The sequence below is a fragment of the Athene noctua genome, chromosome 25 (genome assembly GCF_965140245.1).
Source record: "Athene noctua chromosome 25, bAthNoc1.hap1.1, whole genome shotgun sequence".
NCBI lineage: Eukaryota > Metazoa > Chordata > Aves > Strigiformes > Strigidae > Athene > Athene noctua.
The window spans coordinates 5,329,990-5,348,707 of record NC_134061.1 but is presented as its reverse complement, the minus strand read 5'-3'; the positions used below and the strand labels follow the sequence as shown (position 1 = coordinate 5,348,707).

Sequence of the window (18,718 nt, the reverse complement as noted above, 5' to 3'; positions counted from 1 at the left end):
CTTCAAGCAGGATTATGAGTAATTAATTCATTTGAGATTTTAGCCATTCACAGTTTTAAAGCCAGAAGTTGCTATTAGGATTTAAATATCTTAAAATATCCAGGCATCACTTAGCCTTCAATTTCCATTATTCGATCCCAAGTTTGAGTCCAGGAGTTAGTTTTTGGCTACGGTATCTCCTTCTCTTGAAGACAACTGGTGATGGTGAACATTTTCCTTTGTTCTGGTAGTTTGGCCACTGAAAGGTGTATTTTCCTTTATTTTTCTTCTAGATTTTTCTATTTTCAGGTTTTAGCTGTTTCTTGTTACATCCTTCTCTACTATACCAAAGTACACATCAGTATGCTGTCTTCTCTTATGTGAGGGCATATGTAGCATTTCTGTCTCAGCCCTAGCCTCTTGAGAGCCTGAACAGTCTGATCTCTGAATTCTCTTATTGTAGGGCATTTTGCCTTTCCCTTTGCATTGTTACAGCTTTCTGCATCTTAAAATTTTCCACATTTGTGACTAGAAAACTTGCATAGAGGAGTCTATTCCAGACTCTACCTGTACAATGTACAGAGATAAAATCTCTTTTACTACTTCATTCTTACGTCCTTTCCTTTGTTATGTGCCCTTGGACTGTATTTTTATTCTTTTTTGCTACTGTATTGCCTGAAGAGCTTTTACCTTGGATTTCTCCTGCCTGCTTGGGTGCAGCCCTGTGCTGCAGATGTGTTTGTCCAGGGCTCTGTGAAAACAGACTTTGTGTTAGTGAGTTCAGGCTGCTGTTACACGGGTCAGATTGCTCTGTACAAACACGTTGTCCACATTGTTGCTTTCTGTTTGTTGGGCTTTGTGATCTGCAAACTGAATCTGCAGTTGCTCTTATTTCCCTTCTGGTCATTGATAAGTATGTGGAATGAGTTATGAGTTTGAATCCAGCTAACGTGCTCCTCGATGAGGCTTTCTGGGACGTTTTGGTTTAGAAACAATTCTTTATCAAGTCAAATACCTTATTAAGAAAAAAATAAAGACCATGCTATGAAAGCTTCGAAGTTTGTAGTGGTAAATTATACCCTTGATATTAAATGATTAGCACCCTGTCCCACCAGGGTATTTTGTCTGTGTCTCTCTTGTTTGAAAGTCCTTGATAGTTGTGAAGATGCGGCTGCTGGAAGCTGCAGCATCTTCTGCGTTGAGGTATGTTAAGAAATGGCTAAGAGAAAATTGGGTGAGCGAGAGCAATGCTAATACTCTTTGGTACAGTTGCTGGAAGCGTTGAAGAACCGAACAGCATCCCTTGTGCGCTGGAACAGATTTATAGCTGGCGTTGGTAGCGGCAGAAGGAATCTGAAAGACATTAAATTGTTCTTGTTCGGTGCCAAAGTGTGCAAAGCATAGCAAAGCAGGGACCTGCCTCTGGCTTCCACTCCTTTTTGTACAAGCTGTTTATCTCTGAACTGTAGAACATGTTTTTAATTGAATAGCTCTAAGTATTTATATGCACGTTTTCCTGGTTTAAAGCTCTTGACCTATGAGTAGTCTTGAATATGTTCTGGCAGGTGTTTTTTCAGTGTTTTTGGACATAACGGGTAGAATTTTGCCATGAAAATTAACTTTCAGTTTGGTAAACAAAAGGTGCCATCAACTTCTCAACGTGTAATTACATGGTGCTTCTTTCAAAAGTTGCCAATTTAAATTCATATCCAAATCTTATGTGATTGCTTTTGTTGTATTGACTTGAGAGGATTTTCATTTTAAGTACTCTCAAAATAATTGATGTGTGTGTTTGCTCAAAATGAGGTTTTGCTGCAGCTTTCACAAGATGTTGACTGTAAATATTAAGCTATTTTGGAGGGTGTGAAGATGTGCAGTGTCCATACTTACCCGTTTGTATTGCATAGTTACAGGGAAGGGACTCGGGAAGCAATTTATAACATGTGGAAGGCTATGAGAACACTAGCTGTTGTTTGTGAATGCTTTACCTCTGTGTTGCTAGGAAAAGATCACTGGGGGTTTTTTTGTGTGTGTTTTTTTTTTTTTTTTTTTTTTTTGTGGGATTTTTTTTTTCATCTTTACAGACCCTACAGGGAACAACAGGGAAGAGGATGATTTTGTTCTGGGAAGCATTAACAAAGGCTTTCCAGGTACCAGTACAAAGTTGCTTTTGTATCACTTTTTATATTTTTGAGAAACCATATGGCCTTTAAAATTATCCAAGAAAGCTTCCAGTGTGAGCAGGGTTGGATGGAGTCATCTTCTAGGTGCATATTGGTCTTAAAAATGCATTTTCTTCTGGGTACGTAATGAATATTCAAGAAACACTCCTAAGCTACTCTTTCCTGGAGTTGTTTTTGAATTCTCTGGATGGATTTCTAAGCATCAACACGGTTGTCTGCATCAATTATGTTTTGGAGATCTTCCATCGTATAGAGTCATCAGGTCCTGCTTGGCTTAAAAGGGCAGCATAAATTACTGTCTGAGACTTGTAGTCAGTGTACATAGGGCAGTATGGATCTTGTGGGGAGAGATTTTAAACCCGTTACGTTTTGATTGTGTGTAATAAGCAGTTGATTAGTTATGGTAGGCTGGATTTGGTTTTAACACCTTCTCCCTCTGTCTGTGTTGGTTGAAATTTACTGGTCAGGGTTGCAGATGATGTAGTTGATAGAGCCTCATAAATAAACAAAATAAGAGTTGGTACTAGCAGACTTTGTCACTCGTACCCTTCGTGTTTGATCCTTTCCTGGAGTTGTTTTTTCTTCTCCCGTGTCTGTCCCACGTGCAGCCCTACAGCCACACTCGGTGGGATGTGTCCCTTTACGGTGGTGCGAGGAGAGGTCAGTTGAGCTCCGGGCTCAGCAAAACTGGTGAGTCTGGTAACAGCTGACCAAACAGGAAAGATTTTTAAAAAGAGATCTAGACACGAAATGCAACACAAAGTCAGATTGTGGTTTGCTGAGATTCCTAGCCTTTGAGATAGGCAAGGGTCTGGTGCTCTGTCAGGTCCTCGTGGAGTGATTCCTCTGTCTGCCTCTTGGCCTCTGCACTAGTGCTGGACTAGCAGTATTCGTGCAGGTGTCCTGGATGCAGAAAGCTGGCAAGAGTTGTGCTAGGAGCCATCTCTGGGAAAAGCTGGTGGACATTAAGGTGCCTTGTCCTCCTAAAGATCTTATAACTGCTCAATTTCCTCCTTTAAAAAAAGATAATTTTAAATTTAGTCAGATACTTGCTTCTGGAATCACTGAGTCTTTTATTTTTCTTGATTCATGGAGGTGCCATGTGTGTGCAGGCAACAAGGATTTTGGAGAGGTGGCATTTGTTCATTTGTGTTTAGATGTCGCTCCTGTGCTCTGCTGTTGAGACCTTGTATCTGTGCTGGCTGGTCCTACAGCCACAGGAAATGTCAGCTGTGCTTTCCAGCCGCAGGAGCAGAGACTGGAGGGTACTGCAGAATATTCTGTGATTTGTAGCCAATGCAGTCTGCCGTGGCTTTATCTACACTAGAAAAAGGCCTTTTTTGTGGGTACTCATTTTTCTTTTTAGATACTCCTAGTGTCTTGGCTGCTGGTTTGCAGCCTAATGCCTTCAGAGCTTTCATGACTGAGGAGTAGGCTTGGTTAAATGTCTTAAAGTGGCACTTGTGGGTAACAACCCTGAATTTTATGGCTTGACTTAATATTTTTGGGAATTCAACGTTTATTGATTGAATTGATGGATGAATAGAATATGCACAAGTGGTGCTGATTTGCTTTAGTGTTTTAAAATCCATTTTCTAAAGTAAATGCAATATAAATGTTATTTTTTTGAGTCTTTTCCTGATACTTAACCAGGGTAAAACTAATTTTTGAATATTTAAGGAGCACACTGTGCTTTTTTCAAGTGCAGTTAAGCAATCATGATCATGCTGTGCTCTTTTCCAGTGCATTTAAGAAATAATGATGTATAGTGAGGCTTTTCTGCAAAATTACTTTCTTCAGATTGCTATCTGCATGGTCATGGGACCAAGTGTTTCTGTGCACCTTCCTAAGCTGGTCCTGAAATTCAGTATGAGCATAAATAGATTGTTTCTGCTTTGATATCTCAGGAACTGCATTCTGCATGTTTCCTCCCCAGTCATCACTGGGTTTAGTGCTCTTAGGCATAGGTTTTATGCTGGAGTCTTTTCGATTTTATTCTGTTCACACTGTTGAAGGCGTTGTCCCTGTGACTTGTGGAGCAGGCAGCGTTTTCCCCAGGTATTCTCATTGTACACCCTTTGTATCCAGTGTTGGGGTTTGTAACTTACATCTTCTTTCATATTAATAATAATGTTCCTGTAACTGAGCTCTCTTGTTGAGCAGTAACTGAAAGGACAGCTGAATGAAGGCGTTCTGAAAGAAAACCATTGCTTTCACGTCTCCATTATACTACTCTTTTGTTGTAGTTTTCTCCCGTCTCCACATGAGAGCCGTGTTTCAAGGTTTGGCCTAGCTACTGAAATGCAGACTGCCACATTTACTTTTCTTTTGAAATAATACATGGATAACTTAGGTCGTCTTCATAAAAGAAACCACTAATTCCAGTCAGGAATGTGCACTATATGGAATGTATTCTGCACACTGATGTCTTAATATCCCCTGTGCTTGGACAGATTGTAAAGAGCAGTCCAGTAATTAATATCCAGGGAGGTCTAATAGCCTTGAAGCAGTTGAAGTGACTCATCATTCTCTCCTCGTTGTGTTGATGATGCTGTAGGTGACTTAGAAAATACAGCGCTCAGAAGTCAGGTCTGCTTTTGGATGCACCCTTTTGGGGGAGAGAGCGGAAGTCAGCATCTTTTTCTTCTCCCTTGTAGTTGTGAAGATGCTGTTTAAATGGTTTCTCCCCCACCCCCCTTCCCCCCAGTAGCTGTGTACCCTTAGATGCTTTGTCTTTGCCCATCTTCATGAATAACTGCCTCATGTGAGGGGGAGAATTAATTCTGTGATACTAAACTTACTCTGATAAATGGGCTTAAATCAACAGTTCATTTCACTTGCATTGAGTCATTTATTGGCCATGATTCTTGCCACTAAAGATTTTGGGATGAAAGTGTGATTAAGTTATTAATTTTATTTTTTTTTAAATTATACTGACTGGGTCTCAGTGCTAATGTTTGGGATCTTATAAGTAAGAAAGAAACAACAGTACTCTTTCCCCTTAGCTATTTAACTTGAATTGTTTCAGAAAGTGCAGTGACTCCACTCTGTTTAATCAAATGACATTTGTTGGGCCAGAGCTCTGAAGTATTTACAGTCCAAATAAGGGAGAATAAGGGTCTAAAATCCTGCATGGAGGCAGCTTTTGTTAGTTGATTTTTCAAATGCTGTATTCATAACTCAGCAGTTAAATGTTTGAGGGCTCCAAGAGGTAAGGTTTGGCGAAGAGCTTTGTGCAAAGATCAAACAATGGGAAAGTGGAGGAGAGAGGCGAGGACATGTGACTGTGAGTAACCAAAATGGGTAGTTAGCCAAAGTTCAGATGATATTACACAAAAAATTACAGGACGCAAAGATATTGGCTCCTGGAGATGAATGCAATAAGGAAACCAAATGGGGTGTGTGGTGTATAATAAAGAATGTTTAGATGTTGAAGGCTTGTCCTTGCTTCTCATCTAAGTAGTAAAACATTGAATTTCAGTGTGCTTGTAGTGAAGCACCTAGTGCAAGAGCATTTGCTGTAGCACCAAGTGATAGAAGTAAATGATGCTTAAGTAGAAGCCTCTCATCCTATTTGCTCTGCTATTTTAGGATGGAGGTAGCATCTGTAAGGCAGTGATATAAGCAGTGCAACTCATCTTGTTTTACAAAGTAGAAGTGAGTACACAGTCAGCTTTAAAATGAAGGGACAGACGATGAGAGAGGGAAGGGCACTGCCTGCAGCCCTGAAATCCTTGTCCACAGGAGTAGGTAGAAACTTTGTTATTAGCCAGCAGGGCCAGGATTTTACTGTGTCTCTGTAATAGTCATACAGGGAAGGAGGGGGAAGGAATAGGTTTGAGTAGTGCTGGTTTTAATGCAGCTGTTACTTTATGACCTGGTATCCATTTTGTAGGGATTGAATTTTTCGTTTCACTTAGAGGTTTCCTCTGAAGAGGGAAGCATCCCTTAAGTCTACAGAAGACACAGATCAAAATTGTGTTAAAATGTCTGTGCTTATGGTTCATGTTTGCCAGAAATGTAGTTTAATCTCAACAAATTCAACATTTAGGATTTAATTAATTGTTAGATTTAAATGTTAAAGTATTTTGTCTTCCTCTGATTCATTGTCTTAAGATACAGCAAACCAGAAATGTTATATGGATCCATTCGATGTGCTAGGTTGAAGGATTGGAAAAGAAGGAAAACAGATGGAATTCCCCCAACTTGTTCCTTAGCCAGCTCCAGGGATGAGGAAGCAAAGGGACAGACTGTGCTGCCTCCAGCCCCACAGAGTCCCAGCTCCAAAAGGCCTGTGATCACCACGATGGCAGACATCGCCTTAACAAGCTCTTTGTCATGACCCTAGAATTGAGAACTATTTTTCTCCTTGCTCGTTAGGCACTACCATGCTGAACTCACTCATAAATCTGATTTCAGTATGACTGTCAGATTATCCTCCTGCCTTTTTCCAGGGTGAGCTACTTTATAGTGGAAGGGAAATTTTTCCTTTATCATTTAAGTATTGATAAATAAAGAACAGTATGTGATGAGTATTGATTTCATTTCAGTTTGGACACTTTGTTATTCTGATGCCTTAAATTACCAAGCCTGTAACAGTCAACTTCCCAATACAGCCAGCAGCTTGTCAGCATCCCACCTGTGTTGTTCCCGTGTGCTCGGGGTGGCATATGCACACCCAGGAGTTCAGGGAGATGGGAAGCACCCTGCCTCTTCTGAAAGCTTTAATTTAGTATTGCTGTTATTTGTAAAAACAAGCAACCTGCCTCCACTTCCCGTCACCAGTAACAAAAAACTCAAAGTAAATATAAACTAGATAATAAACCCCAAAGTATGTAAATATATAAAATAACCCCCAAAATCTATAAAGTAGATAATAGGAGGATCACTAGAACTTAGAGAGAATGTCTCTATTTGCTTTCTGACTTCTTTTCATTTGGCTGTGACACAGTGGGTGTTCAGCCTTTTGCATAGTTTCTGGGAGGAGGTATTGTTTTTAAGCACAGAAAAATCAAGTTGTAAAGCCTCAAATCAGCAAGGCGTGCTTTCAGACTGGAATTGACCCTTGCCTTTGTAAAAACAATTTTAACTGTCTTGGCAGGCAGTGTGCTGAAGGAGACGGTGAGTAGGTAGAAATATTTTGCCAGCTCCAGGTAATTTAGTTGGTATATTCTGAGCTATCTGCAGGCAGCAAATCACATTGTGAAATTAGGCAGGAGGGAAGTATGTCTTTGCTTTTGCTGAGAGTGTTTCAAGTGTTTGTTAATGAAATGTTACGTGGATTTAATTTTTTTAATATATGAAGTTTTTGTAATGTGTTTTTGCTAGTGTTCAGCAGTGCAAATTCATTAACAACATGTGCACTCTTGACTGCTTTTGTTCTCTGGGCATTACTTTTTGGGAGGCTGGGCTGTGTCCATCTGCTCTTGAGGCAGATTTTATGATGTCTTCTCCCTGCTGGGCTCCCCGACTTCACAGCACACACGTGTACAGCCTGTAACTCTGCCTGTCTCTGAGAATTACTAGCTTTTTTTAAGCAGCCCAATGACTGTGTGTACATGGTAAGTTTGCCTTCAGCTTGCTCCTTGAGGGCTGTCCAAAAAAAATGGATGGGAGTGGATTGCTGCCTGCAGATTAAGCCCAAAATTTGCTCTGGAGAGGCCGTGGGAAAGAAGACTACTGGGAGCAGAGTGTGGCCTGGGTGAATTATCGCTGTGGACTGCAGATGATGTATAGGCTGGCGGTTGGGGCACCAACATCAAAGCACGTTCTCTTGGCAACAGGTTTTTGTCAAGATGGTCTCTTGCAGATTTGCATCACTGGATATGTACACTTGTTCCAGAGGATTTTTGGAGGCTGGTGCCTGGCTTGTAAAATGCCAACAGGCAGTCCGTTACAACTATAATTTGCTCTTTCGCATGCTGGCTTTCATTAAAATTCCTGCAGAAGGAAAAGTTGGTGTTGGTAGAAAGGAGGAGAGTGACAACATGTTTCTCTTGGCAGTGGTGTTAGGTGTTCCTGCTCAAAGTAATTGCAGAGCTGGGACGCAAATAAAAGCTGCCAGGTGTTGGGTGTTGGCTGAGCTGCCAGAAGGCTTTCGGTGGCACTGTGGGGCCTGGGAAGGGACTGGAGGGTGGCTGCCAAGGCTTTAGCACCTCCTGGGGTTTCACAGGGCTCTGATGCTGAGCAGTGCCCAGGAGAGCCCACTGAAATGACCTCCTTCAGCTGCAAGCACCCCTTCTGTTTGCTTTTGAGTTTGCAGCTAGAAAGTCAGATTTTTTTCCTTTGCAGGTCTGTGCTAGCGATGGTGGATGTTAGTGCTACATCACAGGCCTATTGAACGGCCGAAAATGGTTCACCATATTTGCAATTTCAGGAATTTGAGGTTTCGGAAACCTCTGAAATTACAACAGAGATGGGTTTTTTTTCCTGAAATGGCCGTTCACGCTGATGGTGTTCCAGCACCAACGGTTATTCTGGAGGACAGAGACTGCCTTTGCCTTCCTAGCTCATGAACCCTGTGTGCTTAATATCCAGGCAAAAGCATGAGAAGATTGAATTTTCCTGTAGCAGATGCTTGAGGAGGATTGCTCGACTGTAGTCTCTACGCCAGAGGCTCTTGTTTGTGTGTTGTGCTGTGCTTACGTGGCACCATTGGGTAGGGGACAGGTTGCCCAGTTCAGAACTCATCAATCTGGAAGTGTGCATGCTGGATATTGGCAGAGGCTGGGCACAGTGCACCACAATATCTGTCCTGTTTAATTTTCCTATCTGCTTTAATTATTATACATGGCCAGTCTATAGGACTCAAGGTGTTTCTTGGAGTTGCTCCAAGAGTGTAAAGAAGCAAGCTGCTTGGACTTACCATTCTTTGTAGCATTTTCTCTGCTGTGTGAGTATCTACACTCTATTAGTATGCTTCCCTGTGTATCTCTTGGTCCATTTCTCTCTCTTCAGACGTGCTCCTCAGTCCTGTCATTTTTCTGTGTAGCAGTTCTAGGGACTGTGCTCACAAATGCTTGAAGCTGGTACGTCTGGACCAAGTAGTTCTGTGTGTGCATCCAGTGTTCTTTGTGCCAACATACGTGCTTCTGTGGCCACGTGGTCACCTGGCCGGCATTGAAATTAATGGCTTTTTTTGTGTGGTGGAGGATCATTTCCACTAACGGTTCACTGTGCAGCTGCCTAGGTGCAAGGAAAGGGCTGCTCTAGACCATAAACAAGTGCTGTGGGCACTGGAACAGGTTTCGTTTGCTACCACTGTGGGTTTTTGTTGATTTAAGGTGTGTGAAATTACATGTGTGCCTCAAGCAATTTGGATTTCCTGCTGCAAGGAAAGCCTTAGTCTTCTTTAAAAGAGAAAGATAACAAAAACCCCCTTTATAGTGGTGGTGGGGTCAATTCCTTCTGCTTCTTGTCCTGTATGGTTTTAAGGCCAGCACTGGTGCTTACGGTCAGTGTTTCACAGACTTTCTAAAGAAAAAACCCCCAAAGTATTGTCATTGTAAATGTTTGATATTTTGCCAACTTCCATAGTTTATGATTATGATCAAATTAGCTTAGCTTTTAGAATAATTTTTTGTCCTTATAGCTTATATACTGTATTGAGCCTGTATGTAATAAGTTCATCTGTTAGCAAAAGTATATAAAATATAACACGGTATACAAACCCTGAAAACTAGACTGTTGAAAATGTGTTCTCTGCTGTAGAGCTAACCCCCTTTTTCTGTTTACAGGGTAATCACTTTGATCAATATGAAGAAGGGCACCTGGAGATAGAGCAAGCATCTTTAGACAAGCCTATAGAATCGGTAAGATACATACTTATCAGCATCATCAACCCACCAAAAATTAGGCCGTGATCGGATGGTACTTGATGTGAATGCAGTCAAATTTGATAGGAGTGGGCATTTTTTTGTCAGTACGGGGTTATTTCTTTTTTGTGGTAAATTGCATGCTGAGATTAAGTGGGCCTAGGATTTAATCTTTAAGTAGTTCTCCTAAAACTATAGGTGACTTTTAGTTCAACATGATATTTCAGAAATTACTTAAAATAATACATTCATTCATATAGATATTTATTTTGTTAAGTTTTTATACTTTTCTTTGAAAAAGCAGTTTAATTCGTATGCAGACCTGATGGAATAGTGTAGTAAAATGTATTTTGATCCTTTTTTAGATTATATTTTTGGAAAGCTACTGGTGTGTTAAAGTGTTAGAATGACACCTGGCAGTAGGGAAACGGGGATACGTTACAGTGTTAGTGTAGCAGTCCTTCCCCATGAACCTGAAACTGCGCTGCGAGTTTCTGTAAACTATTGCTTTGAATTAGGTGTGGAGTGTACAGCCATAAGATGGGGAAAATTAAGTTTTGTCTAGTTTTACCTTTTTAAGCATTTAATAGCTTTTTAATTGTTCTCTTTGCAAAGCATCTTCTGCTAGTAGGTGCAGTAGCTTGTTCAGCCTAAACTGGATCTAAGTTTGGCACTTTAGCTAAGTTTCATTTGCAGTTTCAGTATGAGAGCAAGAAAACTTGTAGTGAATAATTGAGGGTCACTTAGTGGTGTTCCGATTAAGACTAGATTTTTAAGAAAGTACATGTCAAGTGTTTCTTTTCCCTATTAATAATTTAAGTTCTCTGTTAAAGTTTCTTCACGTTAGTCTGCACTTAGAAGAAACTGTTAGCAAAAGATCAATATATATTTTTCATTCATGTGTAGGTTGGTGTTGTGTGTGTTTGTGTGCGTGTTAGATGTTTACAAAAAATTTACACAACTTGGGGTGTTCGACATTTTTCTTCCGCAGCAGTTGGCCCATATTAGCTAAGCAGCCATGATCTGGTTTGTATTGCACGGTCTGCCTTTTTTAATTTCTTCTCTAGGGTTTCCTTTCCCCCTTCTTATTTCTGTTCTTCTGGTCCAGTGAACACTGCATATAGTACCTACTGTCTTAATGTGCTGGCATGATGCTAGATTTAGGCATGGCAGTAATTGATGACGCATGAGATAATGCTGCAGAGATGGGAATTTGTATTCAATGTTCTCCTGAATACTTCAATCTTACGTTGTGATATGGGGATTTTAATTAAAATGCCAAGTGTCTTTCCCTATGTAAATATGATGAGAAATACTTGTTGATAGCCTACTCTATGCCACGCTGGAAATCAGCATTTCAAAATAATTCAAATACTACTTACAGACTAGACTGGTTACCTGATTTCTGAAAGTGTTTTCCCAAACAGAGGAACAGAACTGTCACAGATGACATCTCTCTGGTGTTCCAAAGGGAGCGATGCCTACGGAAGTGTGTAAAACAGGAACGAGTACACTGGACCCAGCAGCATGGGCACACAGACTCACAGTACAGCTTGGATCATCTGCAGATATAATACTTTGCAGTTTGATTAATGTTGAACTGCAACAGAAAAATTAAAGTCAATTACAGCGTTAATATTTTATTTATATATATTTATCACTATTCAAATATCGGGACATGATTAATCTTTACAACTTTTTGGTAGGTTTTAATATGTACAGTTCAGCCTAATGGCTTGCTTCTTTAGGAGGAGAAAGAGTTAAAACCTCAGATTGTTCTTACCTTAAAAACCAGTTTGTTTCACTCTTCTTTTGTCTATAGTAAGAGAAACAGGTGTTTGAGTTGCAAGACCCCTAGCCTGGGACATTAAACTCTTGGAAGGAGTCACAGAATGGTGTAACTGTACATTCTGCATTGTCACGGCAGCTGTGCTCTGCGTTGGAGCACACTTGAGCTGGTTTCATGTGCTAGTCCAAGAATTTTAAAAGCTGTTACTGCTGCACAGGGTGGTTTTTTGGTCTCATGAATAAGCCCAGTGTCAGAAACACACTGGTCACTTTTAAGGTTAATCTTCACATGGTCTTCATTAAATACATTGTTGATTCTTAAAAGACATTCTGTAGCTGGGAAGCATAAATAATTTTGTCAGGTTTCCTGACACCTGTGAAAATGATTTTGCTTCCATACTATTAATGACTTATGTGCCTTTTTAAATTGGCAAATTACACACATTAAAAGAAGGAACAGTTTTCTTGTCAGACTTTAGTGGTTCACCTCTTCTGCAAGATTTTTCACTAGGAAAGAGGTGTCCATACTGCTTTTCTGCCTTGTTGTATTTTATGCTGTTTGCTCACCCAGAAGTGGATAACATACTTCAACTGAAATTGAGAGGGAGGGAGTAAGGGCAAGTCTATAATTTGCAAATATTTAGATGTGTGGTATTTGCAATATTAACAAATTGTTTTATAATCCTTAACCAGCTCCCTGTTAGCGATTCAGCTGACCTTTAAAAAGGAATCTGCTCAGAGTAATGAGTAAGAGCCTATGCTTCACATTATGGAAATAGTTTGGATGACAGATGTCTTTGTGTGAGGAACCATTTGATCAGCAATAGCAGATCAAAGCACTTTCCAGTTAAAAATTTGGTTATTCTACAGACTGAAGAGTGGATTGAGTACATTCTCTTAAATGTGCTTCTTGCAGCTTCTCACATCATCTTAGTAAAATGAAAACGCTGTAAAGACTAAAGGTAGTTTGCATTTGGAAATTCCCGGGGGCAGAGGGTTTCACTTGAAGGATACATTTAACAATCACCACTGAAGCGAGATCCATCTCTGCAGCATTATCTGTTGAGAGGTGCTGACTGTACTGCTACAGCATGCAACTCAAAGGTGGCTGGAAAAATAGGTTGGGGAGTCTACAGATCATTACAATGTTGAAATGTGTCCTCAATTAGTGTACTAGTATTTTTGGTTCTTGTGGAAATCCTGCTTTGCACAGGTTGTTTAGGCCAAAGATGTCTGGACTGAAACATGCGACTATAACCAAAGGACATTTATGGAAAATAGAGCTGATGAGCTAGTGGATATATGTAGCCTAAATAAGCAGCCAGCTATTTTCCATTACTAAATTGAAGAAAATATTTTCTATCAATGGACTCTTCATAGCTGCAAATACTGATGATTTTTTTTTTCCCCACAAGTAACAATTTTTTTGTTCTGGTTTGAAAGATGCTGCACTTAGACTGGCTGTTCACGTCAGTACAACCACTGGATTCCTTGAAAAATCAGAGCACTTAACCCTTTTTTAAATTCAAGAAGCTGCATGCATTTTTTAAAAAATATTTTAAGTGCACTGAGTTCAGGTACTCAAACGGGAAGTCACAAAGTATTGCAGCTTTACTAGAATCCAGATTTTCTTCACGTTAATCTCTTATTTCTACTTGTTTACTGAATCTTGTTGCTGTGAATTTATGGTTTTCTTTGTCCCGGCAGTACAGATCAAGTAGGAGATAGCAATATACCCTTAGAGCCTACCCAAGAAAGCAGCCCCTTCCCCGTGCAGGCAGTATGCAGAGCGTCAGGGAGTCGAACCAAGCTGTTGCAGGTTGGAGGCCAGACTGCGTATCACCCACTTATTCTGGAGCTTGTTAGTTTGTCCTCGTCATAACTAACAAATGTCCTTTTCCCCCCCTCTCTCTAATTCTGCTCAGTTACACGAGGAGGTCCTTGAACTACCCAAGGTTTCAGGCTTCAGTTGGTAGTTGTTTGACGATCGCAGGCCATTGTAGACGAGTGTACGAGCTGAAGCTGGGTTTTGTCGCACTGTATATCTGTACAGATCTGTGGACTCCACTAGTTCCAAAGTGTAATTTGATGAGGCTGCTGATTTGACATTTAGCAGTAGCCATATGTGGACAGCGCTATAAATAATGTGCTTCTTGAAGCTGAATGGTGTAGCATTACTATTTGGCTTTTCTCTCTAGTCTTCATTGTGTCATCTGTAGTGAGCTATAGGTTTTGTTTTGGGAATCTTTTCAACCTCTTGTTTGCATGGGTTCACCCAGTAGCATCCAATCCTTGCTTATAGATTTCTCAATACACAGTCAGCACAGCTTACAATCCACTCAAGAGACGTATGGTTCCTGCTGGTGCCGAGAGGCGAGCGATGTGACCGGGATATGTGGGGTGGCGTGGGGATCTTACGGAAAACCTGTGTCAGGCAAAACTAGTGTTTTGGTTTATCCGTAACAGAGCTCAATCCACTGACTGCGGATTATATCCCACATACAACATCATCAAAACCTTTCAGTTCTTGTATGCATCTTTTCATTGTATGCGTTTTTTTTCTATTGGCCAGGACCTTTGTCAGAAATTTGTGCTGGGGATATCTTGATCAGGAATCACTGATACCTGTGGAAAGTCATCAAGGGGCATCTTGTCAGTGCACAGGATGGGGAATTGGGGAGGCCAGTTTCATCTGTTAGAGAAGGTCCCTTTGGATGGGCTTTTCCCAAAGTAGCTTATCCAACTCCCATGAAGGTTTGGTGTAGTCAAGACCTTTACATTTCCTACATTTGGAAAAGTTATTCTTCTTCCATAATGCAAAGTTCTCCATCTGGAAATAGAAAGGATCAGTACTGAACAGCTCTGTACTGGTGAGAGTAATGCTGGGAGGTGTAAATTGTTCCATCAAGATCTTGCTGAGCCACTCTGTCCTACACTGAGCACCCCGCAAGCTGGTGTCCAGTGCTGTCTCCGTGACTGGGTACCCAGAGAGATAGTGCTGCTGTTGTGAGCAGTTTGGACGGTAAATGAGAGCTCACTTGCTCACTCAGACACCTGTCTGGAGACTTAATTTGGCTGCCTCAGTGATTTTTGTTGTGGCTGTAACACAAGGAGCTCCAAAACATTACTGTAAGAAAGTGAGGAGGCTTGTGCTACCAGCTCTCTGCTGAGAAACGGGGGGACTTCCTCGTTGGGCTGTTGGTGTTTTTGTAGATTGCTGCAGCTCTTCCTGTAGGAAAATTGCCACAACATGAGGATGGTTTATCCAAAAGCAATGACAGGATGTTTGGTGGAAAAAAAAACCCAAAAAACAAAAACAAAACCAAACCAACCCCCCAAACAAAAAGTCTTTTCTACTTGAAAGAGTTCACACTTTTACACAACTTTCACTTAAAAATGCAATTTAAAAAAAAAAACCTACCAGCTGTTGTGACATTTGCTGCCCCATGTCAAATTTTGGTTCTGACATCCCCGGCTCCTCAGGCCGCCAGGCTTTGCAGCGTGGCTCTCACGTGGGAGCTTAGCAAGCCTGGCCTTCCATAATTTAATTTTTAGGGCAGCATTTACGCTGAAGAGCAGTCCTGCCAGTCTGCCACTGAGAGGTCTGTGATAGTGATTTGAAATGGAGGAAGGAGGTCAAGCATGGTTAGAAGTGAGCATACTAATGACTAGGTCCCAACTCAGATGTTAATACTAAACTCTAGGGTGGTTCTCCCTGTTCAATGAAACAGAAGATGCTCCATTTCAGTTTAGTAATATTTAAAATGAGGAAGTAGTTTCACTGCTTAAGCAAACAAATGGAAGCAACTCACGGGGGGAAAAACACCCCCTTCCTGGTAACTGAGACAGGATGATAGTATTCAGGCATAATTCCAATTTATGTCAAACAACTTGCGACCATCCTCTTGAGTGGTTTTGTAAAAGTGGTGCTAATGTGTATAACCCTTCTAAATTTTTCTTTTTTCCCTTTAACATTTGTTTACCCCTTCACTGTGTCAGTCACAACACACCGCTCTTGAATCTCCCAGCTGGTCTTGACTTGTTGAATTTATTTTATGCTTTCACTCTTCTTTAATAAATACATTACTTGCAAGCAGTGAATTGAAAACAAAGCAAAAGAAAAACTACCATTAGTGATTGGACAGTTTCTTACTTTGTGTTACATTTAACTGTTCTTTTGACAGCCCAGTTTTTAAAGCCAGGTTCGTATGGAAATGCTTTCACTCCACTTGCACTGCTTTTGGAAATAGCATACTGCTTCATCTGTCTTTATTTTAGTGCATTCATAACACAACACAGTCAGCACAATGTCTCATCTCCACTTAGCAAAAGATTGCAAAGTACTCCTTGTCCTGTTTTTTGAAAATGCAGCCATTTTTGTCAGCACCGGCTTTTAAAAATCTAATTCAATAATCCTTTGTCAGATACAGTTGCAATGCTAACGGTACAGCAATTAGTTCGTTATCCATAAAACCTTTGAACTTCAGGCCTCTTTTGCATGAAGGACTGTGCAGTTGTTGTGGCCGTTAGAGAAACGGTCTGCAGCAGATATATTTGCAGGTAAGTTTTCCTACACTCCCAAACAGATAGTCTTCTCCATGATGTTTGTGGTTGGAATCCATATTTGTTCATTTTTTTCTTTTTTTGCATATACTGATTTAAGCTTTTATAACCAGACATTTCCTTACAACTTCTTTTTTTTTTTTTTTTTTTTTCCATGTAGCCCTAATTATTTCCTGGGGGAGAGCCGGTAGTGTGGGAAAGATGTACGTAGTTGCCTTGAAAAATACAGGGAGACGAAATGTCTCACTTGTCTATCAGAAAAAAAAATTAAATTTATACTTGATAGAATCTTTTTGAGGAGAAATGTATCCATGCAGCCAATATTTTTGGGAAGATTGTGTCTTTCAAGCTGATTCACCAAAGTTCTGCAAACTGTGTGGTCATTTTCTTCAATGTGGAGTGAGTGAAAAAACCACTGCTGTTCTGACTTGCGTTGATGACTTGGTTATTTAATTAAAGAAACCTGCAGCATAGATATCTTTTTTTTTTTTTTTTAAGCTTCCATGTACCACTCAATGTTAGATTCACAGCCTGTTGTAATTCAGGATATTTCTGTGGTATCTTGAATTGGGGTTTGCCTTATAACAATTAATAATCAACAAATACATATCTGATTTTTATTTTTTATGATTAGAAGGAGAACACAGTCCTAAAAGAGTCCTTCTTTGAGGAGTTGACAGTTGGTCACTGCTAGTAAGCTGGTAAACTGATCAATAAGGGATAAGCTGTCAGCTTTAGATGGTGACAAGGGTGCTGTTAGCACTCTTGTTCTTTGTTTGGGGGAAGAAATCTTGCATAAAACCATAATGAATTCCACAAAGAGCCCCTGCTCAGCCCTGTTTTCAAAAGCTGACACTTAATTGCTGCATCAGTACTTTTCCATTTATTCTGAAATAGCTTTTTTTTTTAGGAAGATGAGACATTATGCTTATTGTTTCCCCTACATGCACTAATGGTTCCTTGCTGTTAACTTATTGCTAGGCCTGTTTCATTCTAACATCTTAGTATTTTTGTTAGTTTACATGTGAAATGCATCACCCAGTCTGTGCTTGAGCTCATTTTATTTAATTGATTTTTTTTTGTTGTTTTACTAACCTCACTGTTTTTTCAGTTTAATATTGGCTGCATGCTAGTTTATATATATATATATACATATATAAAAAAACCCAATCAAGTCTAGCCTGGATTTTGCTATGATTGTGTTTTGGTTTCTAGTGGTGGGGCAGTCTTGCACTTACAACTTACTCAGTATTATAAAAGCCTGACACACAAACAAAATGACTAAACACATTGTAGATTTTCTTTACAAAAAATCTTAAGTGGTGCTGTCTAGGTGATGGATATGATTGTATAAATAGCTTGATTTTATGCTTTTTACTGTCAATTTTTATTGGTACACTTTATTTTCTCCCACATTGCTTTTTTTTGTTTTTATTTTTTTTTTATTTGAAACGTGATGCACAAAAGTTGCCCAGCACACCATCAGAAAGTGACCGTCCCCAATACCCCATCCCCCTGGAAAAATTCTAGCCAGCAATTTTTGACATTTGTCTTTCCCTTTTATTGGGCATATATTGCCTTTTCAGTAGCATTTTTTTGCATGCATATATATGTAGAAAATCTCTTGCTCATCACATGTTTAAATGTCAGTGGGAAGGGAAGAATATATTATTGGAATATTTTTGGTTTGTTTTCTCTGTTCTGTCTGTCAGGATAATATTGGACACCGCTTACTCCAGAAACATGGGTGGAAGCTGGGCCAGGGATTGGGAAAGTCACTGCAGGGTAAGTCCAGTAGCTTGTGTCTGAACCATTCAACACCAACTCTAGTCTTTAACAAAATTATTTCTGCTTTTTGTTCTTAGATAGATTTTCTTTCCATTATTAATATATCCAAACAAATGCACTGTTGAGTTTCATATTTAGCAATTTGCAAGTGGAAGCTGCTGCCTCACTTATTGGTACAGGTTAGACATGATGTGTGTGTGTCATGTATGTGTAAGAATCACCGTGTTTGGCATTTTTGGAGGGAGGTGAATTAACTGCCTACTTACTAACAGGTAGTTGTGCAGCTTCTAAAACTATAATGATATTCTTCTGCTGGCTGGATGCTTTGATATTAAAAGAATTTAAAATACCAGCTAGTTACGATGATCTGTGTGCATGTTTCACAGTGGTGTCAGAAGCCATTAGAAGGCGAGTAAAAGGGCCCACTGAAGATTGAAAGTGGTGGCAGAGGTTCTCATGGATGGGAGAGGCTCGCTTCTAGTTTCTCCAGAGGGCTTTCATGGGTTTGGCTTATTTCTGTTCCCCAGCGGCCTGTTTTGTCAGGGATTTAGCAAATTGCCTTGAGATGCCACAGTGTTAGTTGAAGCAATACACCTCGTCCTG

General features: G+C 40.1%; 1 protein-coding gene across 7 annotated transcripts in view; it reads left to right on the top strand.

Annotated features, from left to right (window-relative positions):
- The window catches only part of GPATCH8 (G-patch domain containing 8), a 58,148-nt gene that overhangs the window by 6,049 nt on the left and 33,381 nt on the right, over positions 1-18,718 (top strand). For 3 of the 7 annotated variants that reach the window (XM_074927132.1, XM_074927137.1, XM_074927133.1), the window contains exons 2-4: positions 9,899-9,973; positions 15,949-15,966; positions 18,040-18,112. Coding sequence is in view for 2 of the 7 variants with exons in the window: in XM_074927131.1 (XP_074783232.1) it covers positions 9,899-9,973; positions 18,040-18,112 (148 nt within the window). In the remaining 5 variants the exon portion in view is untranslated. Of the gene's footprint in view, positions 1-9,898; positions 9,974-10,967; positions 11,003-15,948; positions 15,967-18,039; positions 18,113-18,718 lie in introns of those variants that run through there. The other 4 variants (XM_074927131.1, XM_074927130.1, XM_074927136.1 and 1 more) reach the window with 3 other exon arrangements.